At 41.2% G+C, this 22,185-nt stretch overlaps 1 protein-coding gene across 1 annotated transcript in view; it reads right to left on the bottom strand.

The window, feature by feature from the left end:
- LOC121880100 (G-protein coupled receptor dmsr-1-like) overlaps positions 1 to 20,768 on the bottom strand; it is a 40,123-nt gene extending 19,355 nt beyond the window's left edge. Inside the window, exons 1-2 of the mRNA XM_042387159.1 lie at positions 18,381 to 20,768; positions 7,676 to 7,927 (exon numbers count right to left, since the gene is read on the bottom strand). Coding sequence (XP_042243093.1) covers positions 7,676 to 7,927; positions 18,381 to 18,617 — 489 coding nt within the window. The 5' untranslated portion in view covers positions 18,618 to 20,768. The remainder of the gene's footprint in view (positions 1 to 7,675; positions 7,928 to 18,380) is intronic.
- Between the last annotated feature and the right edge of the window lie 1,417 nt (positions 20,769 to 22,185).

Genomic DNA, 22,185 nt, shown 5'->3' with positions numbered 1-22,185 from the left:
GTGCGCCTCTGGCAACTGTGAGGGGAGGATTTATTGTGCGGGTTCCCGCGCCATGTGGCCGTGTTTTGTCTAGATTAAGGTGCATTAACCCGACATAGTGGCCATCACAGATGTCCAGGAGGGTTACTACAAGAGACGATATTGCAGCAGTGATTGCATTGTACAAAGCGAACCATGTACTGAGAGAAATTTCGGCTCAGACTGGTGTGGCATTACGAGTTGTTCAAACTCTAGTCAAACGTTTCCGAGACCTTGGAGAGGACGAGTTACCAGCTCCATTACCTAAGTCTGGTAGGCCTAAATTATTGTTTCCACGGACACTTAAGGTTATTTCTCGACAAGTTTGGTCCAATCCCTCACTCACAGCACGTGAAGTGAGAGAGAAACCCCCGTCTTCTGAGTCACGACTGGGATATAAGAGCTTTCGTGCCCGCCGTAAACCTCTGTTGACGAAGAGACAGAAGGAAAATAGAGTGAAATTTTGCAAGAAATATGAAGTGTGGGATTTAGAGACATGGAGAAGTGTCTTGTGGTCGGATGAGGCTACGTTTTCTGTGACTGGGAGTAGTGGTGGGAGGGTGTACCGGCCGCCCACTCAGACGCGCACCTCCCACAGTACACTGTAAAGACTGTTAAGCACCTTGCCTCACTTATGGTTTGGGCTTCCTTTACGTATTATGGTGTTGGTGAACTAGTAATCCTCCCTAAGAACCATATGATGAATTAGTACAACTATCTTGAACTGCTCAGTGATTTCTTACCTGAATCATTTGATAAAGCTAAGGCAAGCCTTTTCATGCAGGACGGTGCCCCATGCCACACTGCTAAAAGTGTCATACAGTGGCTCAAAGACTGTGAGGTACCTTTCTTTAATGACCGGCCTGTCAGTAGCCCAGATCTTAACCCAATAGAAAATTTGTGGTCCATTGTAAAGCGTCGTCTGCGCGACGCTGACACATCATCAATCCCGAAGCTAGAGGCAGCCATCCAGGATACCTGGGCTAACTTGCAAAACCTTGCTGACAGTGTTCCTCGAAGGCTAAAAGACTGTCTGAAGCGCAGAGGAAACACTACAAATATTAATTGAAGTCGTAAGTGTTACTTGACTTTATTTATATAACATAATCGTAAATATGCATATTTTTTCAGCACACGATGTACATGAAACACCAAGTTGTTGACGTAAGTGTTACTTGTCGTCTCCTCCTAGTGAGTTTACCTACAGTCTGTATAACACATTAGTGCAACACTCAAGAGTATATGGATAATGTTATATAGTTTGTTTATTACGTTGTTTTGGTGGTGGTGGCCAGTGTTGGTAGTGCTGCCTGGTGGACGTCTTCGAAAGCGTTGATTTAAAAATAATAAATTCATTTGTCACTTGTTAACGATTATGACGATTTAATATAGTTGTGTTTTATCTCATTATGTGTTTTGTTTTATTCAATTAATAAACTGAGTTAAATAAATTAAGAACAAAACTCAAAGTTTCTTTATAGTTGACGAACAGTTTGAGACACTGATGAGGACAGAGTTTGGAAGTGTTGTTTCAGAGGTTCGGGACAATGTGTTCGTTACTTTAAACTCTTTCATATGGGATAACATAAGAACACAAGAATGGAGGAAACTGCAGTGGGCCTATTGGCCCATACTGGGCAGTTCCATTTACACCCAACCCCTGTCGCTCATAATCCATCCAACTACTCTATTTCCAAACCAATATTTACCTATTTCGCGCCTTAATCTAAATTCATCGAATTTAAAACAATTGCTACGAGTTCGATCCTGGTTGGATAACTTAGGTACCTTTGTTGTATCACCTTTGTTTAACCCTGACTTCCATGTACACGCCTCCCGTCTTGTCCTGATATGCCATGTCGATGAATTTTACCTTTTGGACAACACGCAAATGACCTAACCGGGGCACCTTGGACCCCTTCCCCGACATAAATAAGGAAACGTCAATAGAAGTCTTAGCATAATATTGTCTAAAGTATTGATTGCAATAGCTATATATTGAAATAACTTCACCATAACGTCAATAACATGCAAGTTAGTTGTAGAAGTTGTATTAATATTTTTTTAGATATTTTTTCACTATAAGTATTGGACTTTCAAACATAAGACAAACCTAACCTTCCCTGATAAAACGATATTACATTACTACTTTAAACATTTTCGATGGTAAACGTTTGTACGCCAAGAAACAAAATAGGCGATGGACGGACTCACGTTAATTAAAAAAAGTGCAAAACTAGCAAATTGGTAGTTTTCATGTGAAACTTGTAGGTAATATTACATACCAACAATGGGCTCATATAGTGTGCTAAAGCCTTATATCCTAGACTTATAACAGTGGGCAGGACTATGAGGGGAAACAGGACGTACAAGCACTTGATATCACTTGTTTTAGAGGAAATGTCGTAGAGAAATAATCCTAATTAAACGAATAAGAATCACAGCAGCGGTAAAATTGTCAGTGTAGGTTTGTGAGTGAGTTACTCTTTAGGGTTGTGACCATTATAACTTGTACTTCACTGTGTCAAGTTATATCGAGGAGCTGTACTGATCCTTGTTGCCTATAGTTAGAGGGATCTTTTCGGTTTCATTTACCGCACTCAAAAAATTTAAATAGTTTTTCTAATGTAGATTTTATGCCGATTCCAAAAAAAAATAAAAATTATATATATTATATTGGAGAACCTAACCTATCCTAAAGATAATCAGCAGATTGAGACCACTTGGAGCTTCATTAAAAGACGAAACAAGAGACATTGTGGAACCAACCATGGTATGATAGGCTCGTATCTCTTCAAGTTTGTTTGGTGTCGTAGCTGTGAAAAACCAAAATTTTTTCAAGGAAATACTACAGATATTTCTGGATTTTCCATAAAGCATTACTGTGTTATATGTGTCTATTAGAGCAATGGAAGCAGAACTGTGGCCTAATTCATGAATCTTGTTTCAGGAAGGATGGTCAATGGCTCATGACAGGTGATGCCAAGAGTCCTTCTACCACCAAGGCTTCCTCTACCACCAGGGCAAGGTAAGCATTACGCCTGTTGATCATATTGTGACATTATGGACAAGCATCTGTAATGGTACAAAACTCACAAGAAGAGAATTACATACATAAGTAGGAAGTATAGAGAGTAGGCATGTAAAGATAGGAAACTTGGTAGCGTGGCCTGGATGTTATTTGCACAGCGTCACTACGCTTATCTTATCTCGTATGTCAATACACGTATATTACTTCTTAAAGGGACAACTTGTTAAACACCTCTTCGATACAACTATTTATTACTTCACTCAATGACATGGACACATTAATATCACTATTATATCGGGGTACTAACACATTATGCTTTACGTTACTTGACACTGACTCTCGGACACACCTGAATGAATACACTTCCCACAGTAGGTAACTCACCCTAGGACGTTCTGACAAGACTCACGTGTACCCTGACGTAGGCCCAGTGGTGCTGGCTGGGCTGCCTCCTATGGGAGAATCTGCTTAGCTGGTGATGCTGTGGTCTGGTCGGGAGGTCTCCCTCCCGACCTGGGGAGGGGACGTGCGTGACTCTGCTTAGTGAACCGAGTGACGACCCGAACGGGAGAGAGATGACAGCAACCAGAATGATAATGATAATGGAATAGGAATCTCGAATGCCGAATATGGAATGCCCGTGGACGGGACTGTAGGGCCTTTATATGGGGTCGGCCCAGCCGGCTTCTGACCTCTACCAATTAACACTAAACTGGTTTGATCTGGATAATTGTGTGCAGGTGTGGTCCTGGCCAGGTGTCTTGGCTAGGTGCGGTTGTAGGTCACCGGCTCACGTCATTAGCGGGCCAGGTCAAGTCCCTAGGGTCGACCTGAGGTGTGTCAACCTGGAATGCGGTGGTACCACGAGGTCTGTGGTGTACTTGCTGTTATATGTGACATAATTCTGGGCTGTAAGGTTTGGTCTGACAATCACTCATTACACATCTTTATTAAATTTTGGCGTTAACTAAAAACATTATTGGTATCATGGTTGTTCCTGTTAGTTGAAAAGTACAATTGCGAGTAAAGTTTAAGAAGGTCGCCACCTTATTTATGAAATTATTATTTGTTTTTAGGAGGGGGGTAGAATCTTTTCGGGCAATTTTGTTATAATGCATATGTGCTTATCTAACAGAAGAGAAAAAAAATATAAATACAGGAATGTGAAATATATAGATTTCCTTCAGAACTTTATGATCTCATCATCATAATTTATGTTACTGTTACCGTTTCGTAAGAACACTTCTATAGGTATAACTTTAGGTTAATAGTTATTATTTAATATTCTCCCACCGAATAATATTGTTTACTAAAAAAAACACATCCTTGATATCCTTCTAATATATAATTTTTATAGGAGTAAAGTTGGATGGAAGGTTAATCTGATTGTTTTTTCCAGGTAAGTGAAAGTTAACAGCTCCTCGAGAGGCCTTAACACACCACAGCACATCACACTTCAGGTATGTCCAAGTCAGTTTTATATAAATCAGTTATCATTGTTTTTGTATTTGTTCGTGAGTCTTGCATCTCCGCTAACTAAGCTGTCATTGATTCCCTTGTTGAAGATCGGGATTACGTTGCTATATAAAATCACTTGGGAAATTTTCTTGATCCAGTGATTTTCGATTATTTTTTGGTCCTGCGGATCACATTTGAGACATACCACTACAGTAGCTTTCTCCCTTTATGTTCGAACGTTTGGAGAAAACTGACCAGTTGCCCAGATTCAGCACATTTTTGTCTGACTTTCTTCGGTGTTTGGTGCCGTCCGGTTGACAAGTAAAAAATTAGAGCACATTTTGCTGTCATTGAGTGACTAGCTAAGTTTTTCTGTTTACTTTGGCATCTCAGTATCTTTGAAAAGAACCCCACCCCCCCAAAAAAAAAATACAGGATGAAAATAAAGACTTGGTGATTTTATAGGTTCAGTAAGAGTAAATAAATGAACACAAATGTACCTGTAATGTCCATGCTTGTTATGTGTCTTCCCTGTCACACTGGTCACTATCGAAAAGTTCTATAGTACACTGATACTTTTTCTTCAGGTTACATCTTCATAAGGTATTTGATAATTATATCTTGGACAATGAACAAGTAAACGTTTGATTCTAAAGGGAAATCCTAACTAAAAAAAGGCATCAGCATTCAACCTGGCTCTTATGAGAGTGAACATAACATCCCATCTTGTTCTTAACACCTGTGTGGAAAACTGTCCGGATGAGCAATACCAAAGAAATTCCTAAATGGAAAAGTCATCTGCCCACTGCAGCAGCATATTGTTGACCAGCCAACCTTTGATGCATTGCAGGTAAATCCTCAAGCACCATCTGTTCTTATTTGAACAGAGTTTAAGGGACATTCAGGAGAAACATTAAAAGGATTAAAATTTTGAGTGATGATAAAATTCTATTGAAAATTGGACATGGGTCATTTGAAGAGAAAGTTGGGACCCTTTATAGTGTACAGACGAGTGTGTTACGCTTGATTTGTATTCACAGTTCCCAATAAACTCCTTTTGACCACCTTAGATTATTTTTTCATACATTCACTTCTTGGTACAGAAGAGGCTAGATAGTGACTTCAGTATATCATCAACTCAAACAATTTCCGAACTTTGAATTCCTTAAAGCCATTATTACATGACATTTTAAGTCATTTGCCATTGGACCATAATGCATTCTCTTTGTACTGGCATGTTTTCCAGTGTTTCTTGTGAGTACCAAAGATCAGGGACAGATTGAATCAGAATATGCAAAAAAAAATTTTCAATGAACTTTTCACGATATTGGATTGAATCTGGATCCACTCAGACCTTGGTGATCCTTCCCAGAACGAGGAGGTCGTCTCTCCCTCCAGTTTATTATGGTGTTCCTCCCTCATGCTCGCGCTGGTAGTTATGCGAAGGAAACAAAATATTCCTTTTTGAATGTCGTGTATTGCTTTTCAAGTCAAATATTTCGTGATAAAATATGGTGTTCCCTGTCAGGCACGAATTGTTCCCAAAGTTGTCTTGTTCACCATTGGCTCTTCAGTTTTCAGGGCCACAACCATAGACGAAAACTTATTATTATTTTTTTACTGGAATTTGTAAGTACCGTACATGGCTGCATCCTCTTGGATCAGTTGATATTGTTTTCCACCAGTGAGCAGAAAAGATAAACTTGCTGGTGGAAGATTATAGTTATCACTCCTGGGATGTTTACATTAAAGAACTCGTAGCTCTGTCAGCTGTGATTGAGCACCTATATTTACAGTTGGGCAAAGTGAAGATGGTCGAGTCCAGTGCCGGCCAAACTGCCCCTTTGTGTACCTAAAACAGAGTTAGTTTAAACTGTGTCGTAGACCTTCTGACCATAACGGTCCTTCAGGTTTACGGGATTCATTGTCATAGACTGAGCTTCGAGACGGCAAGTAAGATGTGTTTCTGCTCAGTTTCTACACATTTGTTCTATGATTTATAGTAGAAAAGTAACAAAGCTTATTTCTGCAATAATATTATTCAATGTTATTAGAAAGGTTATACAAGGTAAATTATTTATCCGAGAACTCTAAATGATTAGGACGTGTAATGAACAGGAACCTAAAAATCAGTGGGAATAAAGTCATGATTATTGCGATGAACATTAATGTTCTTTGCAATGACATAAAATGGAATGACTAAGGGAGGAGGTGCGTGGGCTGGGGGGAGTGCAGTGCTCACGCACCAATAAAGACCAAATGCCCTTGCAGGAGGATTTGCTAAAAATGTCGATCTGTCTCCACCCTTACTGCTGTGTCCTCGTGTTTATAATCTTCTCACAGAGGCAGCTCAGAGCCTCAGGACTGCTATAACATGCTAAAAAGTGCCGCTTGTTCGATTGATGTTTCGAGTCTCGTGTTTCGTTATTCAATGAATCCCCGAGTTTTTACATTTTTTTTTTTACGGAATTCCTACCTTTTTTTCAAGGTTAGAGGTTAGAGCATTTATTTATTAGAATTTAATGTCTTTTTATAAAATAAATCTTCCTTTTCGTAGAATTCATAGTACACGTATTCGTTCCACGCTCCACCAGGTTATGTGAAGTCGGACTCTTGATAAATAATTCACAGTATTCTCAGTTACTGACACTCTTACTCTGCTGGTAATTCAATACACCAAACTAACAAGTATCCGCCCGGAATTTCGAACCAGGCAGCTGAAGTCCTTTACCAACTTTACTGCCTCGGCTAATGGAAAGTAAAGACGTCATTCTGTATACATAGAGAAGTCTTTTATAACTTAGTCTAGCATCCATCCAGGAGTAAAAGAAAATGGGTGGACATGGTTAATCTTATCAGAGGCCTGCCAGAATATAAATTGGGTGAATACAACCTTTTTTTCTCTCTTTGGTATTCTGCTGAAGACAAGTGATATGTGTGCCTAAAATCGTACCTGTAAAGGCCAACTGACAGCCTCGGTATACTGTAATTAAGAGACTCGGAGAAGATCATTGGTGAAACAGAAGAAGAAAGATTAATGGAACAGAAGTAAGGGAGAGAAGACTTACCAGCACTGAGTGGATAGGAATGAAAGATGAAGAAAATTAAGAAGCAAAACTGAACAAGTACCTTAAAGAAAATGAATATAACGAAGAAGGGTAGACTGACCTGTGTGTAGTGGGCGTGGAAGAGGATGAAGACAGAGTGGAAGTAACTGTCAAACATAGACTCCTGACCCTTGATGTAGGAAGTGGCGTAGAAGCTGTACTCCATCAGCAGGAGGAAGTCAGCCACTGCAAGACCGGTGAGTATGGTGTTGGTGGAATTGATCATCTCCCGCCTGGTGAGGATGATCATGTTGAGCACGTTGGTGAAGGCTCCCACCAGGCAGATCATCAGCGCCAAGTACCCGTGAACCTCCTGAGGGTGGATGAGTGAGGAGGCGTGAGAGGTGTCTTTGAAGGGGAACAGGGAGGGAAGGAGTATTTGGGGGAGGATGGATGGCTATGAAATGTAATCAAATGTTGTTGAGGAAGTTATGATGGCAGGAGTGTCTAGGCAACCGTGTGTGTGTGTGTGTGTGTAAACGAGACTAAGCAACATCCAAATATACAGAAATGGAGTTTGGATTTTCTTTGATGCCTAAACGAACTTGGTGTTTTCATCAGCTACCATCTGTATACCTTTGACTTGTTCTCGTTTACCTGAATGTTAATTAAATGAGAAGAATTTACACACACACACACACACACCCACACCCACACACACACACCCACCCACCCAAGTGTCTAGGATTGGAAGTTGATTGTAATAGTGATTGGAAAAGCGGAGTTATTAAAGAAGCTGGGATTGGGGGGTGCTAGGGTGATTAGGAAGAGGGTTATTAAAGGTGCCTGGGATTGGGTATTATTAAGGTGATGGTGACTAGGAGGGGGGAACGTTAACGTACCAGTGATTAGGGGTCGTTTCGATGATTGGGTTTAGGAGATCTCTTAGTGTAATTGGATATTATGCATGATTGGAGACGGTAGTTAGCTTGTTAGCGTGATGGGTCGGAAGTTTGTTGGAGCGATATATTGTAATTAACCTTAGACTCTGATCCCGTTTGGTATGAGAGAGAGAGACAGAGAGGAACTTAAAATAGATAGCAGTAAAAAGTACCAGAAGCGAAATAAACTTTAAAAAAAAATTAAATATAAACTTTATCTATATTTTTGTCGAATTAGTAAAGTAAAAAAAAAAATCAAAAGACTAATATCAACTAATCAAGTACAACCAATCTGGGTAGCAAAAGTTTACAACATTCTTCAGGTCTCTCGGTCTCCTGAAGCGTTCTGGCCAAACATCCACCATCTCGCCTCGTTAAGTCTTCTCATTGATGCTTGAAGTTAAACAGAGGGACGAGAACAGACAGACACCACCACCACCCCGGGGGCTTCCATGCCTTGAAGGTTTTGGGAATTATTACTGTATCAACAAGAAGTCCGTGTCGTCCTGGGAGCCTTTGATGTTCTGGTTGCCTTTGGTGTTTTGGGAGGCTGTTGTGTTTTAGGAGGCTGTGGTGTTTTGGGAGACTGTTGTGTTTTGGGAGGCTGTGGTGTTCCTAGAGCCTATGGCGTTTTCTGAAGGCTAGGGCGTCTTCTGGAGCCTATGGTCTTTCTGGGAGCCTATGGTGTTTCTGGGAGCCTATGGTCTTCTGGGAACCTGTGGTATGCCGGGAGCCTGTAGTTTTCCTAGAACCTATGGTCTTCTAGAAGCCTCTGGTGTTATGGGAGCCTATGGTATTTCTGGGAGCCTTTAGTGTTCCTGAGAACCTATGTCGTTCCAAGAGTCTCTAATGAAGCGACCAAGGCATAACACAACACCTTTTTTGTCTGTAATATTTCCTCACCTTATCATAATATGTTCTTGAACCTAATTCACATCCAGGGAGAATCTTTTGCTGTGTCCTGGAACGTTCAAGTCGTGTGGTAATAACCTATGGAATTCTCAAGTCGTATTAGGACTCGGTGTGTGTGTGTTGGATATGTTAGATCGTGTCTGTGTCGTCTTAACTCTTCTTATGTTTGCTGGGATGGATCAGGGACCTTTTGTTGTGAAGAAGTTTAGTGGTGTGTGGTGTGTCGCTGAGGTGATTGTGTGTATTCTCGGGTGTTTTAGTACCTACAGTCAGCCAATGATCTCAGCGACCTCACCCTGGGTCTCGTACTTGCAATTTTACGAGGCAATAGTTGGTAAAGTAAGCCTGTATGTAATGGTGATTGTGAGTGGTGGGTCTATTTTAGGTTGTATCGCCGTCAGGATAAATATTAAACAAACCAAAGATAACATTTTTATATTAATAAACTATTCATCATTATTTAAGGTCATGAGAAGTTTCCAAATGTTCGTATACTTGTTTAAATAATGAAGAAAATTTGATGTGAGAATCTTGTGGCGGCTGTGGTTGTAGTTGAGTTGCCAATTCATTAATATAATTTTCATCATTATTTAAATATACGATATATATAGGTCGCTGTACTGATAAACCCTGAATCCAAAATTATATAGAAATTGTAATAAATTGTTATAGAAAATTTAAATAGGTAAAACAGGTGATAGATTTCTTATGATTGGTGACTCATAGGTTAAAGATAGGTGTTAAGGTGTGGTGGAACTGTATATATCGTACAGGTACCAATCTTCTCCTTAATTAGTTTTGATTTCTCGAGTTAATTAAGATGAACTTTGGTATAGTTAAGTTAGGTTAGGTTAGACTAGGTTAGGTTATGTTAGGTTAAGTTACGCTATTTCAGGTTAGGCAAGGATACATTTTCATTTACCTCTCCCGTTTATGTTAATTTTAAGTGGTGGAACACTGCCATCACCGTACCAGGTAAACGGCTCATCAAAGGTAAACTGCTAATTATAGTCTGGCTAATGGTTAACTGTTCTTAAAGCCTAAAAATGTGTGTTTAATACCTGTACTACACACACACACACACCTACACACACACACACACACACCTACACCTACACCTACACCTACACACAAACACACACACACACACAAACACCTACACACAAACACACACACACACACACACAAACACACACACAACAACAACCTACACACACACACACACACCACACACAAACATACACACAAACACACACACACACACAGCACACACACAAAACAAACACACACAAACACACACACACACACACACACACACACACACACACAAACACACACACACACACACACCTACACACACCTACACACACACACACACACACAGACACACACACACACACACCGACACACACACACACACACAAACACACACACACACACACCCCGACACACACACACACACACACACACCTACACACACACACACACACACACCAAACAATACCGACACACACACACCGACACACCGACACACACACACACCGACACACCGACACACACACACACACACACACACACACACACACACACACACACACCTACATACACACACACCGACAATGACACACACACACACACACACACACAGACACACACACACACACACACCTACACACACACACACACACACACCTACACACACACACACCGACACACTCACACACACAAATATATTTAGCATGTATATCGCAGGAGTTACATCATCGTGTGGGATATTATATACCGTTTATCTTACACAATAGCGTTATCATACTTAGAGTTTAATTATCATAGAGACCATTAAAACGCTAGTGAGGAATTTCTATTTTAACTTACACTGTTACTTTCCCTTCACTGTGGCACTTTTCCCCTTCACTGTGGCACTTTTTCCCTTCACCGTGGCACTTTTCCCCTTCACTGTGGCACTTTTCCCCTTCACTGTGGCACTTTTCCCCTTCACTGTGGCACTTTTTCCCCTTCACTGTGGCACTTTTTCCCTTCACTGTGGCACTTTTTCCCTTCACCGTGGCACTTTTCCCCTTCACTGTGGCACTTCTTCCCCTCACTCAGTCAGTCCCTCGTTCCCTCAGTATAACCTCTCCTGTCTTTCCCCTCTGACTCTATATTTGCTTTGAAGAATTTTCCCCTTGTATGCCTACCCTCCTTCGCTTCTTCCCCCTCCTCCTCCTCCTCCTCTTCCTCCTCCTTCCTCCTTTTGATATTCCCCTCTTATCCATCCCGTCTTCCTTCCTCTTATAAGTTAACCCTTTCCCCTCGTATCCTTCAATCAGAATCCTCTACATCTCTCTTATGTTTTTTGCTTCTCTCTCCCCTCTCCTCCTTCCCTACTTTCCTTCACTTCTTAACAACGACTTGCTGCATTTTCTCTCCCCTCTTACTCCACCAGGTCCACCCCTTCCCTCCTTCCCCCTTCCCTCCTTTCTAATCTTCCCTCACCTTCTTTGCCCTCACCTAACCTTTCCCTCCCCTCTCCTACTCACACACTCCTCTTCCCTACCTCTTCATTTCCCTCTCTTCTCTCCTGTACTTTAACCTCTCCCTCTCCTCCTCTGTCTCTCTCTTCCTCATTCCATATCACTCCCCTTCCCTCCTACCTCTTCTCCCCACTCCCCTCCCACCAAGATTTTTCTCCCTTCACTCATTTCCTCTTCACTCTCCCCTTCTCCCTCCTACAGAGCCATAGTGAGGGTGACACCGTGACCCTATACAGGACTTGGGAGGCTCTGTACGATCAGGTGACCCGAGATGAGTTTCGTCTTTTCGTCTCAATTAGGTGGAGTTTGGTTACTGTTCAGGGTGGAGAGGTGGTGATGGGGAGGTGAGGGTGGAGAGGTGGTGATGGGGAGGTGAGGGTGGAGAGGTGGTGATGGGGAGGTGAGGGTGGAGAGGTGGTGATGGGGAGGTGAGGGTGGAGAGGTGGTGATGGGGAGGTGAGGGTGGTGAGGTGGTGATGGGGAGGTGAGGGTGGAGAGGTGGTGATGGGGAGGTGAGGGTGGAGAGGTGGTGATGGGGAGGTGAGGGTGGAGAGGTGGTGATGGGGAGGTGAGGGTGGTAATAGGGGTGAGAGGAGAAGATGAAGATAATGGTGGCGGTGATCACACACACACACACACACACACACACACACACACACACACACACACACACACCCACAGTTACAAGTCTATTATAAGAATACGTCCCCGGCGAGTTACCAAAGAGCAATAAAAAGTTGTAAATGTTCACACTCAGACGCACAAAAAATACCTGAAGACTCCCCACTTGACTCGACTCCACTCCTCTGGACACCTGGGACACCACACAGGGATACTTCAATCTTTTTTATGTTTGAAAAGTTGTGGTGAAAATATTTTCTTTTTGGTGACGTGAGGTTTAGACGCAAAGGAATAATAATAATAATAATAATAATAATAATAATAATAATAATAATAATAAATCCAGAAATGTTTGGTTAGGTTAGGATGTTTTTTTCAAATGTTTTGCTCAAATATTGACTCCAGAAAGGTTAGTTTAGTCCAAGCGTAAAAGTTTCTCGTTGGGAAAGATACTGAATTAGACTCTGACCTAATATTGAATTCCATCTGATGTCACAATGGAACTGAGAGACGAAGCCGAAGTTAATGATATGAAACAATAATTATCTTTTACTTGTTACCAGGGACTTAACTCTATACCTGAGATAACTTTATGATTATCATGTAAAAGAAGCCTCCATTCCTCTCTCTCTCTATCTCTCTCTACCTCCATCTTTTATATATTTTAATCGTTGTCTTTGTCTCTGTACCAGTAAACAGACAGAGATAAGAGAGAGAGAGAGAGAGAGAGAGAGAGAGAGAGAGAGAGAGAGAGAGGATACACAGACAGACAGACAGATAAATATAGGTGAGACAGCAGCAGGAAGACTTATTGAAGACAAGATAAATCTGGAGTGTCACCAGTCCTCATCCCATCAAAAGGTTGCTGAACATATATTTCTCCCCACCAACACGAGAACCCTCACCGTAACTCTTTCATGGCTGAGCTGAGTACCGGGGTATTCAGAGGAAGAGGAGGAGGAGGGTTAGGAGGGGAAGGAAGAGGATGAGGAGGGGTAGGAAGAGGAGGAGGAGGGTTAGGAGGGGTAGGAAGAGGATGAGGAGGGTTAGGAGGGGTAGGAAGAGGAGGAGGAGGGTTAGGAGGGGTAGGGAGGGTGGAAGAGGAAGGGGGGGGGAAGAGGAAGGGGAGGAGGAAGGAGGGAAAGGAAGGGGTGAAAGAGGGGTGGAAGAGGGTTAGGATGAGGAGGAGTAGAAAGAGGATGAGGAGGAGTAGGAAGAGGATGAGGAGGAGCAGGAGGAGGAGAAAGAGCAAAATGAGGAGTAGAAAGGTTGGAAGAGGGGGAAGGGGAGGAGAAGGTGGAGAGTAGAAGTAGGTAAAGTAACAGTAGGAGGAGGAGGAGGAGAAGGCAGAGGTTAACGGCAAGAAATCCTTAAAGGTGTTAGAGAAATAAAACTGCTTTAAGGATTTACGAAGTGATATTCTCGGATGACATGAATGAAAGGAGAAGAAGAGAGATTTAACTCTTTCTCTCTGTCTCTCTCTGTCTCGTAAATAACGTGGTGATGAAAGGAAAAGAGAGTGAATGATAAAGGTTTCCAATAGGTATAATAGCTTACAAAAGGCATCTTGAGAGGTTACACTTCTTATCTTGGATGGGTACGAGTATGAACGGGTGGTGAGAGAGAGAGAGAGAGAGAGAGAGAGAGAGAGAGAGAGAGAGAGAGAGAGATAATCACACCCAAACTTGATCTTTTCTAGGAAGGAAAAAAAAAACATCAACCTCCCAGGAACTGTCATCGGATATAACGAACGACCGGAACGAACGAGTCATTAACGAGATGCTTTACGAGAACATTAACAAAGTCGAATAATCATAACTCATAACTCCTACGATCACAACCTTCGAGTGATGTTGTTGATGATATAATATATTACTATGTGTTTAATAAGTCAAAGTCTTTTAATGTCTAACCTTCGTACACACCCTAGTTAACAATGATTAACTAAAACTTAACTGTTATTTATGGTGTGGTTTTGAGAGAGAGAGAGAGAGAGAGAGAGAGAGAGAGAGAGAGAACTTTTCCTGACCTCAATATATACTCTCCAGCCCTCCCTCCTCCTCCTCCTCCTCCTCCCTCCTCCTCCTCCCTCCTTCCCTCCCTCCCTCCCTCCCTCCCCTTCCACTAGGTCACCAACACCAAGACGTGAACACACTTCATCAAGGACATCACGTTCAGCCCGCGTCATAAAAGTAATTCTGTTTCGGGAACAATATGACTTCGGTGTTCATGCCCAGTAGAATAACACCAATATGACTGATACTGTTTATAGAAGGAATATGACGTAATCGTATGGGATACTGAAATGGTGTGTGGATTATATAGAGACAGACAGACAGATATAATTTGTCTTAGTATAATGAGGAGACCACAGCGCCAATCCTAATTTACCAGAAACATATGATGACTTTGTATGAAACAGATGTCTCCATACATACATACATGTGTAGGATGAATTAACTACCAGATCTGCTGAACACTTAATAGGCGGATATAACTTGGTCAAGCCATGGGGAAAGGAATTTAGATCAGCGAGTCTGGCAGATGGGTATTAGGTGGTGGAGAGAGAGAGAGAGAGAGAGAGAGAGAGAGAGAGAGAGAGAGAGAGCCTGATGAGGTCGACACAGTACAGCGACTCAGAGGTGTGGTGGAAGTAATCTGAAGGAGTCGATAATCATGTTACCGAGTGTGAAAGACTCGGATTGTCACCTTCTCTTACTTCCTCCCTAACTTGAAAAATAGGGTAAGGGGAGGAGGAATAAGTGGAGAAAGGGAGGGTGATGGGAAGAGGAGAAGGTAGAGGAGGAAGAGGGAGGAGAATGTATCGGACAGTTTCAACAGCTCATTAAATGAACTAATCATTTCGCAGAACAACCAATCATTGTAGTCTTTGCCTCAGGGAATTCTTTGATCGTTCTCGTGACTACAGAGGTTGGCAGTATTAATTATTCACTAAAGTAGTGCTCGTTCGGGGAAACAAGTAAGCCTTGTGTTTTGTAATATGAAATATATATCTTTTTTTACGGGATTAGCCCATCAGGGCACAGGTCAGTGACCCACATCAGGGCTTGCTTGGGGGTGGAAATATACTACTACTACTACTAATAATAAAAATGATAATAATAATAATGATAATAATAATAAAGGGCAAAAAAATAGATAAATAGTGAGAAACAATATATGTATGTTGTGTTGTCAAAGTAACAGAAACAATTGAGACCCTGCAATTGTGTGTAAATGAGGCAGAAAGTCAAATCAGCAACCTGGGACTTGGTCACAATTTTTGTGATGCCATATGGCAGCAGGGTCTACCATTAGGCAATACATTATGCTTCTAATATGTTCCCAGGCGGTAGTACCTCCGTTTGATAGCTGTCTACTGCCTGTGGAGTTATCATCGAAATTCAATTATCAAGGCATGAACTAGTGGGCTATGTTGTATCTCTTGTAAGAACCAAAAATAAATACATTGAAGAAACTATAATTTAAGACCTACTCCCCATGTTAACTCGAGGGCTATGTCTCGTATAAAAGCTGCAAGGTGTGAACGTATAAGCGAACCATTCTAAAAAAAAACTCGTAACTACCGGAGGTGATTGTGGCAGCGAGCCATTCCTAGGAATTTGTGTATGGTAGGTGACACATAACACGCACCTGCTGTCATCAAGGGTCTCCCTCCTCAATAGACTTTACTCTACACTTAACTGGTCGTATCTGACAGTTTATGAAACCTAAGTCTCGCGTTAAGAGTTCACAAGTCTCTTATTTAAGGTTCATAAACTTTGAGAGGCATTTTCACAGTTCGGTTTCAAGGAGGATTGGATCTTGGTGGAATTCCTCGAGTTCTTGTTTGATTCGTCACATTCCTTGAAACCGAACTGTGAAACTGTAACACGTGATCCGTCTGTTTTCTATGTATACAGGATAATATGATCATCAATGCGTCTCTAAGTACCGTGAGATTATTGCTCTCATTATCATCAAGAAATACAAAACAAATGAAGAACTTTCATAGACGAGCAAAAAGGACGAATTTCTTGCTGAAACAAAAATCGATTGAATCTGGAAAAACTTTAATCTTAAAGGCAAAAGAAAACACTGACTGATTTGCAAATGTTCAGGTGTTTCAGTTTTCAAAATTTCAAGCTTTGTAAAGTATAATTTTTGCAGATCTCTTCTTAAAGTCTCTAAAAATACATAGCGACTCCATCAACCACATTCTAATTAGAAACATTATTAATATGAGAGAGAGAGAGAGAGAGAGAGAGAGAGAGAGAGAGAGAGAGAGAGAGAGAGAGTTTCCCACATTAAGAAAGGCTCCTACACTCTCCCACTTACTGGAACAACTCTTCACCTTCCCAAAACTCTTTATCCTTTGAGGGTAAACTAAAATGAATTTGAGGCCGTCCTGGTTTAAAATTTCCTACACAGGAATATTCTTAGAACACATCCTTGGCCTCGTTATCAGTTTACCTTTTGAGAATTGAATTAATTTTATCTTAAACCTTTGTGTCTCTATTTCTATTTCAAGCTACGGGGAATATTTGTTTTAAATCCTGAGAATCCCGACTTGAGATGAGCTTCTGGAGGAAAGAGGCGATGAGGGAGGGATATTATTTCGATCACTGAGTTAGTAAGTTTATCGAAGCGCAATGAGAGAGAGAGAGAGAGAGAGAGAGAGAGAGAGAGAGAGAGAGAGAGAGAGAGGCTTCCACATTAAGAAAGGCCTACACTCCCACTTACTGGAACAACTCTTCACCTTCCCAAAACTCTTTATCCTTTGAGGGTAAACTAAAATGAATTTGAGGCCGTCCTGGTTTAAAATTTCCTACACAGGAATATTCTTAGAACACATCCTTGGCCTCGTTATCAGTTTACCTTTTGAGAATTGAATTAATTTTATCTTAAACCTTTGTGTCTCTATTTCTATTTCAAGCTACGGGGAATATTTGTTTTAAATCCTGAGAATCCCGACTTGAGATGAGCTTCTGGAGGAAAGAGGCGATGAGGGAGGGATATTATTTCGATCACTGAGTTAGTAAGTTTATCGAAGCGCAATGAGAGAGAGAGAGAGAGAGAGAGAGAGAGAGAGAGAGAGAGAGAGAGAGAGCGAGCTATTTCTCACAATTATCTCTCACAAAACCTCCATCTCTCACTTCCTGTCTCCCCTATCTAACGGACACCTCGATATAACGGATTTTCCTCTCCATATAGTCCGTTTAATAGAGGTCTCACTGTAATTGGAGCACTAATTACCCGCGACCCTAAATTACCCAACACACCAACTACTCACAGCGTTAATTACCTAGTTAAGCTTCGATCACGTGTATCATCAACACTTTGAGCTAATGAGTTGATGGAACCGAGTTATTTTTTCGTTACCTGGTTTACCTCGCCTCTCCCTAGTTTACCTCACCTCTCTCTAGTTTACCTCACCTCTCTCTAGTTTACCTCACCTCTCTCTAGTTTACCTCACCTCTCTCTAGTTTACCTCACCTCTCTCTAGTTTACCTCACCTCTCTCTAGTTTACCTCACCTCTCTCTAGTTTACCCATGAAAAATAAGAGGGGAAATTAATATGAGGGAAAACTAGTATGAGGGTAAAGATGTGATGAAGGAAAGATAAGATGAGAGGGGAAATGTGAGAAGAAATATATTATGAGGGGAATAACAATGAGAGGGGAAAGAGGGAATAGAGAGAGAGAAAGAGAGAGAGAGACAATAAGTAGTGGTGGGTGGATGGAAGAAGACACACACACACACACACACACACACACACACACACACACACACACATATATATTAAAGAGTAACCTACCTTATACCCATCTCTAAACCCCACGTCACAGAAGGCGTGATCTGTAGGTATGGCGGAGGGACTAGGAAGCTCAACGCTGAACCTGGTATCATTGTTCAGCACTGGCAGGAGCTGGAGGAGATAGGAGGCTTGATCCTTTGTCAGGTTGGGCAGGATGGATGCCAGCTCCTCCCTGGGTATGTAGGCCTCTAGTTCCTCTAGGTGGTGAACCATCTCGCCGCTCCCCGCAGTCATCATGTGGATTGGTGAGGTAGCTGAGTGATGGCAGCCTCTCACAACACGGGTCAATTCTTCTTCTTCTTCCTTGATATCTCCAGGTGGTTCCCCTTCCTTCTCCTTCCTCCTTCGTATTCCTCTTCTTCAGGTGATCTCCCCTTCTTTGTCTTCCTCTTCTTCAGGTGATCCTCCCTCCTTCGTCTCCTCTTCTTCTCCTTCCCGTGTCTCCTGCTCTTGGGAGTATTAATATTCTCTTTCTTGTTTGGGTTTGTATGGAAAATTCTCTCTCGTTTATAATCTCCTCAGGACTCTTCTTTATGCACTTCAGTCCTCCTTCAGATCTTAATGTTCCCTCTTGTGGTATTTAAGATTAATTTTCAGATGAGGTGTTCCTGTGTTCAAAGTCTTGCTGGGGTTACAGTGCCTCGTGTTTACAGTGTCCTCAATCACTACCTTGCGACTGTTTTTTTTTTCCACGAGGGTACAAGAATTTTCACTTCAAGTTCTTTTCTCGGGAGATAATTCTTTACCTGTTGGAATTTGAATGTGAAACTTCAGGTCATGTGAGTGATTTTTTTTAAATGTTTTAATTATCTTCGTATTTTTGTGTATGCAGTTTATATTATTTGTATTATTGTTTTGTTCCATCTACATACTTATGTCTTTTCTACGTCCAATTTATATTATTTTTATTTTCTTATGTTATCTCCATTTTATTTGTATTCACTCTTATACTTGTACCTCCCGTTGCTAATTAGTCAGTGTATATAGGTTAAGTAGACACAAATCACTTTTCTACGACCAGACTAGTTGTATCAGCAATAACCATCTATTTTAATTTCTCTTAGACACGTTCACCTTCCCGTCCAGACCAACACGTTTTATTGAGTTACCTTACCCCGAGTGACAGCTAAATTGGGAAGAATTTTCGCTTCTCGTCAACACTTATGTCTCCCTTCTCGTCTGGGTCTCTGATATCGGAGGTGATTTTATTTATCTGTTTTTTGGGGGATTTTGTTAGGGTTTTTTTTTATGAAGGACTACGGTGTTTTTTTTTCTATTTATGTTGAATGTTTCTTTTCTATCTCGTTTTTTGTTTTGTTTGTTTATGTGAGTGTTTGATGTCGTGTGTTCGATCGGCTGAGAATAATCGACTGAGAATAATCTAGTTTGTTGTGAGCGAGAAAGAACACATGGAAAGATATAAACACTAAGTTAAAAAATGAAGTGAATATTTTTTTTTCAAGCTGGGTGATTATCTTCGTTGCTCTTTTACATATAATTACAAAGACTGAAGTTGTTGCTGTTTTTTTTACTTACAATGCAAACTACAACACTTTTTTGGGCTTCAAGTTAATAATTAAAACTTTGGACATTGGACGACACTATTCAACTTTTTATTTTCGAAATTTAAACACATTTTTCATTTAAAGTTTTGTCAATAGATGAATTTCCAGAATTGTTGTTTTTTTAATGTATTTTTCATGTTTACATTACGAAGTTCTCTTGGTCATAAATTACTTCAAAGTTCGTTTCTGTTTATGGTGAATTCATCCCAAGAATATCCTGACGAAGGTATTGCTTTTTTCTACACTGTTATTATCACTCCTGGGGTAAAGAGGGTCTTGGTGAACTCAGCTACTAGTGAGAGAGAGTCAGACAGGTGGGGAGTGGGGGGGGGGTGGTACTGTTGAAGCTGGTGATGGTAGAGGTGTTGATGGTCATTGGTGACGTAGAGAACACTGGTGTTGACTGGTGATACTGGTGTTGACTGTTGCTTTGACAGGTGAAGCAGATAAGACTGGTGATCTTATGGGGTACTGTAGATAAACGATGGTGGAATCATATCACTGAACCAGAAAAAAAAATCTCTCTGAACAGCAACTTACTTCCCTGAGTTGGTGATGCTGAGAGAGACATTATCTCTTGGGAGGAGAAGAAGGGGCAGGAGGAGGAGGATGAGGGAGAACGTAGGCGAACCAATCTGATCCAATTGGATGTTTATCTCCATGTTTACAAGAGAGGAAATTCTGGGAGGGTTTGGTGTAGATTGAGTTATCCTCGTCTGCCAGGTACTAGGAAGGAGAGGCTGAGTAGGACCTTAGGCTGAGTAGGACCTTCTAATCAAGAGCTTTCTGAAGAAGGGCTTGTGGGTGTGTTGTCGTTCACGGGATGTCTGAAAGAAGAATAAAACGAAATGTTTAATTTTAGATGACACTAGTACATAATACACACACACACACACACACACACACGGGGGAGGAATGAAATATCAACAATTAAAAAAGTACTGCAATATATGACACCCAGTAACTTTCTGCCTTAAAAATATATATTGAAAAGATACCTTGCATTATTCTTCCCGACCAAGACAGGGAAACAGATAAAAGTTGGATGATATGGATGATGACTGGTAGGGTGGATGACGTAGATGACTGTGGCAGGAGGCTGGATGACTGTGGCAGGAGATTGGATAATATGGACAACTGGTAGGGAGGTGGATGACGTGGTTAACCATAAAGGGAAGATAGATTATACCCAAAAAGATGGATGACTTACATGACTGTGGAATAAATATACTTAAAACGAGAAGAAATTGTTCCTCTCCACTAAATAGAAATGATCATCAGCATCTCACATTGTCATTTAGATAAGCACCTTTGAGCCGACATACAGGGGCGGAGGGGCGCAAGTGTAATTACGATACATTGTCAAACAATTATTCCGCCTCGTTTGGGTAATTGGAAAGCTATTGGCCCTTTGATTACCATTTAACACGTCTTGAACACGATATCTTCCTTCCTCGACTGTTTATATGGCTTTCCCGTGTGTATGTGTGTGTGTGTATGTGTGCGCGCGCGTGTGTGTGGATGTGGGCTAATGAACATTTCTTAAACTCAAAGCTATTATTATCAGTATACATAATTAACAAACAGAACACCGTGGCAGGCATTATGATTTGCGTTTAATCTGTTGGACCAATAATGTGGATAATGATAATGTAAACAGGCTAGACCGATTACTAAGCTTCAGTACACAAGGGTGGCTAATGATGCACACAACCGCTTTCACTTGATCTATAAATTCAAGTACCCTCTCACAGTTGGGTGGCCTGGGGGGGGGGGGGTATCTGTCCTTGTGTCAAACCAGCTACCATTGGGATATGTTTTGTTTTTGTTTTTTACAGCATTAGCCCACCAGGGTACAGGTCAATGACCCACATCAGAGCCTGGGGGCGAAAATATAATAATAATAATAATTTGTACCCACTTGGCCACTGTGCACCTCGAGAGCTTATTATTCCTATTTATGTCTTTTCTCCTGTACAATAAACACCCAAACTTATATTTATCCGATTGTCTACTTTTTGCAGGAATCGTGTATAGTTGTCAGTCTGTCTGTATGAATATGTACAGTCTCCTGCACTTAGATCTGGTACAGTGCCTGGCTCGTTTTGTGAGATGTTTGAATATTTATATCGCATCTAGTGTTGTGAGGTTCCTTACGGGCCATTCTGGGAGTTTTTATATAATAATAACAAACACAGAGTTGACACATCTCACAGAATATGCCATCTACTGTACCATGT

This window comes from Homarus americanus, unplaced genomic scaffold, assembly GCF_018991925.1.
Source record: "Homarus americanus isolate GMGI-L3 unplaced genomic scaffold, GMGI_Hamer_2.0 scaffold50564, whole genome shotgun sequence".
Classification (NCBI taxonomy): Eukaryota; Metazoa; Arthropoda; class Malacostraca; order Decapoda; family Nephropidae; genus Homarus; species Homarus americanus.
The sequence above is the reverse complement of the archived record's forward strand: the minus strand, read 5'-3'. Positions and strand labels throughout refer to the sequence as shown.